A 7,553-nucleotide genomic window follows, 5' to 3' on the forward strand; every position below is an offset into this window, starting at 1 on the left:
AGGTATGAGGTAATAAATGATTTATACACTATTTTTGTTATATGACACCAACGCTGGTCCTCGAATATAACCGGAAACTGGATGAAGGCACAGGTCAGGACATGTTTCGACATATTACGTCATGCTCACTACCTATGCTTCGCGGAATGAACACATATAACCTCGCTTCGACATGTCTCAACGCTGTTGCAATATCTGCTCTCGTTAAATTTCCGGTCGGGTTGGTTAATGTCAACACGTTTGTTTGTTGGGATATTAATACATGTGAAACATTTTTTAAAAAGGGAAAACATAAAGAGAATATTCGTGGATATATATGTTTATATTAGTGGTTTTGTTGGTGGTATAAGCAAGTTATGATTTTGGTGCACGAGGAATGACTGCAGTCCTTGCAACTTGTTCATTCCTTAACTGATAAAAGTAACATTTGTTTGAGTGGCATTTTAGAAGTTGAGAGTACAATATAGGACAAACTTTATGGATAACAACTTCTTTTATTTCGTGAGTGCGACGTTTCGATACAGATTCTTATACCGTTGTCAAGCAGGAATGACGGTACAAGAATCTGTATCGAAACGTCGCAGTCATGAAATAAAAGAAGTTGTTGTCCATTAAGTTTGTTCAAAAAAGTAACATTACCAGTAAATCACTCACGAGAGAGACCTGTTAAAAAAGGCGTCAAATTATGTTTCATAAATCCAGATGTTTTCATATCCTGAAAGAAAATTACAGTCTGTAGGTGAGATGTCTGTTAACCAGCATACCAAATTCGTCTTTCACCAACGTCGCCAAAGACATACCAAAAAACACATGGTGTCCAAGAAAAAGGCTATTTTGTTGTAATTCGATCATTACATCAGATAAGGCTACTAGTACATTAAAAATTGTAGTGTAACTGTTGACTGCGGGAATCTTCAGACTAATTTAAGACCCGTGAAGGTCCGGGTTAGAATATTGATCTTCATTAACCCATGCTTGTCGTAAGAGGCGACTAACGGGATCGGGTGGTCAGGCTCGCTGACTTGGTTGACACATGTCATCGGTTCCAAATTGCGCAGATCGATGCTCATGCTGTTGAACAATGGATTGTCTGGTGCAGACTCGATTATTTACTGACCGCCGCCATATAGCTGGAATATTGCTGAGTGTGGCGTAAAACTAAACGCACTCACTCAGACTAATTTAAGATTTAAACATGGCGGTTGGTTATGGTTGGGTTGCTGATGAAAAGAATAAAATAGAAAGTCCATTGTCTATCTCCACATTACCTCCAAGCATGAGCGGAGTTTGAAGGTATTGGTTCTTAGAATCGCAGAGTTATTACCCTGTTCTTTCTTCACGTAAGTGTTCCTCTAAGTTTAAGTCAAAAGAATATATGATAAATAAGATAGAAAAACAGATCCCAGCGATCAGCGAAGAATGAAAGGCTATTTTAGATTAACATGACATCCCCATGCCGACTTATGACATTGAGATATCAATTAAAGCGATGAAACCTATCGGTAATAATTTCATACAATTATATTCTCTAGTATTTCACTCAGACTAGCAGAGTCCTTTACAGTAAGTGTTTCACAAAATATACTTACTTTATTTTCCTTAAAATGACAGGAAGGTTTGCGTTAAGATATGGCAAAATACATAAAATCCACATACTTCGAATGAACCTGTAAACACCAAAAAGTGCAAAATTATCGTTTCCTATGTAAACATTGTTTCTTAAATGAAAGACGTAAATGAATTAGCAATAAATAAATCACCATGGTGCAGTGTTTGTTACCAATGCAGTGTAACACACAACGTCCCAACATGCAGGAAATAAAGCACATAATTTAAATATATTTTTCATTGGGGTGGGGCTTGCCCCCAGGGTGTGGGCTCGAACACACTGCCCGGGCAGGCTTATAAATAGCTTCGTGCGATTATGTAACATGTTCTAGACAAAAGAAAAAAATTAAACAATCGTGTCGCCATATATCCATTACTCTGCATATTCACAGATTGGACCGCGTAAACACGTGTTTTGAATACTCCCCAACAGCGAAGGTGACGTCTTAATGAATGTTTTGATCAAGCTTTGAACCGAGTAACGCTCGAGGCAAACATATTTCACTGAATTTCGTGGAAAAGCCGCCCTTTCCCGCCCTAATCAGGTCAGACTTTATAAACTCTCCTCACCATCGCACCAGTCACTGTCGATGCGAGGAGCTCCACTGACTAGGGCTACATAAAGCTGCGCAACCCGCTTCAAATCGCCATCATTTCTTGGAGAACTTCGCAATAAGGATTAGAGCTCAAGCTACCACTTTCCACCATGGCGGCAAGTAAAGGACATAACAACGCAACCGGAATTATCTCCGCAATTGTGCTCGTTTTCGGTGAGTATTAGGAAAGAATGTCTTTTTTGTTTTGGCGAATTTAAAGAACCGTGTGTATGGGAGCTGGCATGGCAGTGGATGGCCGCGTGCTGGCTGGAAGTCAACACAGTGGCGGAGGCTGCGGGCTTCTCGGCTGTGACTGTAATGGTGGGCGAGCTTGTTGTTTCCACTGTGTGCCATGTCACGTACGCTTGGAATACCACTTAACGCTGTTACTTGACTGTGATTCCTGTTAGATCTATCTGTTTTCGATAACAAAATTAAAACAAAACCAAAACGCTCAAGAGATAATTCCAAGAAACCCCAACCGAGGGCATTTCATGGAATATGCGAAATATTTTACAGATATCAACTATGGAAAAAGTGCGCCCGGTAAAGTGCAGTACACCCAGAAACTGAATATCACAATTGCGGTGGTTAAACCAACCAAGGCAGTTTTAAAGAGATAAAATGGGTTCATACATTTAAATTGAAAACAGCTTTCAAATTCGTTGTGAAAGTTTTGGTGTAATCTAGCCACGATTATACGTTTATGGGTTTTTTTCTCCCCTGAATTGACCGTAAAACCACCCGAGACCATGTTCTCAGTTCACAACTCTGCAATTTGTCGGGTTGAGCCCGGATCTGTGTTAAAGATAGCCCGCTGAAACCTTCGTGACCCAGCAGGGTTGAGTGTTGCGCGATTCAGTTATTTTAGAGCATAGAGAGGTGTTTTGTGTTGAAATACCAGCTTATATCGTTGAAACAGTTCACACTGCCGTTCGGTCACGGCGACCCAGGAAATGTCTGTTGGTTAACCGCTGACTAGAGTGACGTAGCCGTGATGTTTGTTCGCAGGATGGGGAGGGAGGTAGTTACTGTGTCCGACGGATGTGCATGGTTGTCCTGCTTTAGGGGATCAGTAAATCTACTGTACACTTAGGTTTTACACCATATTGCAGGCAAAGAGAATTAGAACAGAATACTGAATAGTATTTATTTCTCACAATTCATTTAAATGAATAATGTTATTGAAGTTCAGAATACACTAGATAACTGTGCCTTTTTAGATGTTATATAAAATGAGATATAAATATAATGCAGCATGCGAATTTACAAGACAGATATGTGGTGAAATTAGTTTTATGCTGTACTCTACAATATTCCAGCTATATGGCTGAGGTCTGCAAATAATCGAGTCTGGACCAAACAATCCAGTGATTGACAGCATGATCATCAATCTATGCAATTGGGATACAATGACATGTTTCAGCCAAGTCAGCGAACCTGACAACCTGATCCGGTTAGTCGCTGTTGTTTAGGTTTAGAATGCGCAGTTTAGTTGTGGGTTCTTGTCATTGGTTGTGGATGTGCTGTTTATTGCTGTCTGTATGCACTGTTGGTTGTCAAATATAGATGGAATATGGTTTGTCCAGTTTGTCAAGGGATCTTGTATCTTCCAACCATCCATCGGCAAGTGCCCCCCTTATCTGTTCCCAGGTATCATCCTCAGCGTTGTGTTGAGTGTGCTGCTGATGAAGGCGGAGAAGTTCTTAGTGAAAGAAGTCAACAAGCAGATGGGTGACAACTACGGAAGCCAGTTCCACAGCAGCGACCTTGACACCAACTCGTTCAGCTATGCTAATGCGCCTATATGGTCCCTTGGATTTGCTGTAAGTTTTCAGAAACCCAACAAAATGAACTTTAATACGTAACCGCGATACCTCATTTATTTATAGCAGATTTTGTGACAGTTAGGAGGGAGGAGGGAAGGAAACATGCAGAAGACTTAACTGGACACAATGAACTCTGCATTTTATAATGATTTTATGAATATGGAAAAGGTTTTGTGGAGCTGCACAAGTGATAAACACTTAACTCTTGTGTCCTGTGCTTTTAACTGGAACTTCCAGTATATTGTAGTGTGTTGGCTGTTGTTCAAGTGTTTGTATGTCTTTATTAAATCACTTTTAAGACATTACTGTTACCAGGGTTTCCCACTGTTTCAGTACATTGTTCCTGGGCTGATCGGTTGCCTCTCGGCTTTCATCCAAAAGAAGGCAGCGGTATGTGGTCCCGATTGTGTTCTATGCTTCTTTTTAGTAGTGTTCTACTGCTCTTCAAGCCTTAGCCAAGCAGTTAAATATTTTGAGTGGACAGGTTTGAAACCCGCTGATGACATGTGCAATATATAAATTTGTTCATTTAGAAAAACTTGCCGTCTCTCTGGTCACTGCATGGATGAAATACCACCAAAGTACATGTTGTTTCATGTTATGTCCTCAAATACATCATGTCCTCCAGAACATCACACTCGCGTTGTCATGCTCCGTCGTCCAGTACAAGGGGCGGTGGGGTAGCCTAGTGGTTAAAGCATTCGCTTGTCATGCCGAAGACACGGAATGCCGATTCCCCACATGGGTAGAATGTGTGAAGCCCATTTCTGGTGTCCCCCCGGCCGCGATATTGCTGGAATATTGCTGAAAGCGGTCTAAAACTATACTCACTCATTCTCTCACTCACATAATGCTGATGTAATGTCCTCTGTCCTTCAGTACATCACCCACATGGTGTTCAGCATCATCACCCTAGTCGTGATGGGAATCTTCTTCATCGTGGGAATCTTGGCCATGGCAGGACTGGCTGTCTCTCATCCCAGTCAGTGTACCCCCCTTGGGGAGAAGTGTGTGTGCTCGTAAGTCACTAGGCGGATAGATGGATGGATGGATGGATGGAATTAGACTAATGTTTAGTCCCTGAGTACACGCATGATTTTTTCCCAGGATCCGTAGGTTTGATCGCGCTGGGTCATTCGTGTGAATCGTCTAAACCTGCGGTCCTGAAGACCCCGGCTCATTTTTCCTCTTTTTAATATATATATATATATATTTATTTATTTTTAATAGTAACAAATAAACCTGTTTTAAATTGAAAAGAGCCTCGGTGAGCTGGGAGATTGAGGACCTGGGGAAATCTAGACTTGGTTCATTTAGGGAGGGAGGGCTAGGCTGTAGGGAACATAATGTGGTTCAGGGACTGTGAGACAGACTAGGATGGAATGTAAGGGAACACATTCTTCAAGTACTACACACTTTGACATACTGAGTATCTTCACCCATTGTGAAAAAGTTTGTTTTGAAAGAATATGGTCATTGCCATAACGATCCATTTTTACAAGAGACCTGAGACTAATGTCGCTGCTTTAACTCATGTGACAAGGAGCTGAACAGTTCAGATATTTTGTGACTTAACTCTCATTGAATAATTTTGCAACACTGTTAAAAACATCAACCAAGTATGTCTAACAACTGATTTTTATAATCGTTTACCAATTCGTTTATTCAGTATTCTAAAAACCACTTCCATAATAAATTCTCCATGCCCTGATGTGTATTATTTTCTATTACAGACCTGATGACTTCTCTACTCCATCCCCAATTGACATGTCCTGTGATGACATCAAGAGCCTCTATGCCATGGTCGTTGTCATCATCCTGGTGCTGGTCTTTGCTTGGATCCTCACCCTTGTCAGCACCATCCTGTCCGGGATCCTGGCCTGCAGACATGAGGTTAGCCAAATCACTCAGCAATTGTTTTAAGAAGCAGCTAAACAAGTCTTCACCAGATTTGATTTACCACACAACATACCATTTTTTTTCTTGGAAGTTACACCTGACTTGCTTAACAGTCTGATATTGTTGGTCCAGGGCTAGGTATGCTAATTTATCACTAAATTGTATTGGGCTGTCTTTGTTTTATCTGTACGCATTGTTTGTGCGATGGCTTGGGTTGTTCCTTGTTGCTATAATCCTGTATCCTTTAATTACTCTTTTTTGACTGTAACATCCAATAGTACAATTGTTTATGATTAATATATAATAACTAAGATCTTGCTTTGTCTGACTTGGTGACTCCTGTTGATATTCTGAATTTTAACAGTATTCAAGATCCTAGAATAATCTTGTTTTCTTCAGCCTGCTGGTGGAGTGATCATCCAGAGGACACCCGTGACGACCACCGTGGTTCACAGCAGCCGCATTACGGGGATGGAAGTTGCTCACCCACACGTCCAGTACCAACCCCCTCCCACTCAAGACAACGCCAAGCTGGTCTACAACATGGAGTACTAGACATTGTGCTGACAGAGGTCTCAACTCAGTCTGCAGCATTTACTGTTGTCCTTTTCATACTGCACCATGTTTAAAAAAAATCACTAAGTGATTTCATAGTTCAAAGGATCTTTTCATATTGTAATGTTTCACCAATAAAATCACAAAGTGATTCATAGATCAAGAAATCAATTATGCCAGGAAGCTATCTTGGTTCTTGTCAGTGTTATTGTAAGCTATCAAGTATTCCTGCAAAAAAGGAATGGCTAGAAAGCCCCAAACATGGGAATAGTCCACAAGAATTCACCCAGTGACTTATATTTTTTGACATTAAAAGTTTTTGTGAGATTTAACTTCAGTTTTTTCTGTGTTCCTTTTCCTGCTTCTGTCAGCATGCATTTGTCCTTGCCTGTCTGCATAATGTAGAGACCAATATGTATCCTGCTGTTTATTTTAGCCATGTGAATATTTACAAAGGTCATTTTAACGTTGGTTGTACTATTGAGTTAAGTGCTTTTTTCATTATGTGTTGTGTAGATATTAGTTTCTTTATCCTCAAGTTTTTGTACTTCCAATCATGCCCCTATGTGAATCCTCCTCCTTTGAATCCTTCCCCCTTGCAAAGACAGTTTTACCCCAGGGGTCACTATGCTGGTTGCATGTCTTACAGTATATCCAGGCCAGGTGATAATGGCTAACTCAGAGTGGTCCAACAGTCCTGTAAATTACAACATACCTTGCCTGTGTAACAGTACCGAATGTGGCCTTAAACAACAAAACTTAATATGTCAACACGACATTATTACCTTTAACATTACACCATACACAAGTAGGTGATGTCGACTTTATTGGAACTGGAGGATGCACTTATGAACAGGTCCAATAAGGAAGCACTTAAACTTCGTGTCTTGCCTATAGCTGTGCATTAACATCTCTACCTTGTTGCTTATCCGTTTATAGCCCTGTTTGGATAATGTACCTAAATACAGATTGTCATCGACCTTGTCCTAGGTTCATGGACATGCTAGTCCAGAGGCTTTGTGTTTACATGCCAGAGGTATGATTAACTGTTTCTTTAGAATCTCAA

At 40.6% G+C, this 7,553-nt stretch overlaps 1 protein-coding gene across 1 annotated transcript; it reads left to right on the forward strand.

The window, feature by feature from the left end:
• The first annotated feature begins 2,198 nt into the window (after window positions 1–2,198).
• On the forward strand, window positions 2,199–6,819 carry LOC124256372. Its single transcript, XM_046690373.1, has 6 exons — window positions 2,199–2,378; window positions 3,858–4,030; window positions 4,367–4,423; window positions 4,913–5,052; window positions 5,767–5,926; window positions 6,332–6,819. The coding sequence occupies exons 1-6, from the start codon at window positions 2,315–2,317 to the stop codon at window positions 6,485–6,487; spliced, it is 750 nt and encodes a 249-aa protein (XP_046546329.1). The 5' UTR covers window positions 2,199–2,314; the 3' UTR covers window positions 6,488–6,819.
• The last annotated feature ends 734 nt before the right edge of the window (window positions 6,820–7,553 follow it).

This window comes from Haliotis rubra, unplaced genomic scaffold, assembly GCF_003918875.1.
Source record: "Haliotis rubra isolate DU_JTF1 unplaced genomic scaffold, ASM391887v1 Scf626, whole genome shotgun sequence".
NCBI lineage: Eukaryota > Metazoa > Mollusca > Gastropoda > Lepetellida > Haliotidae > Haliotis > Haliotis rubra.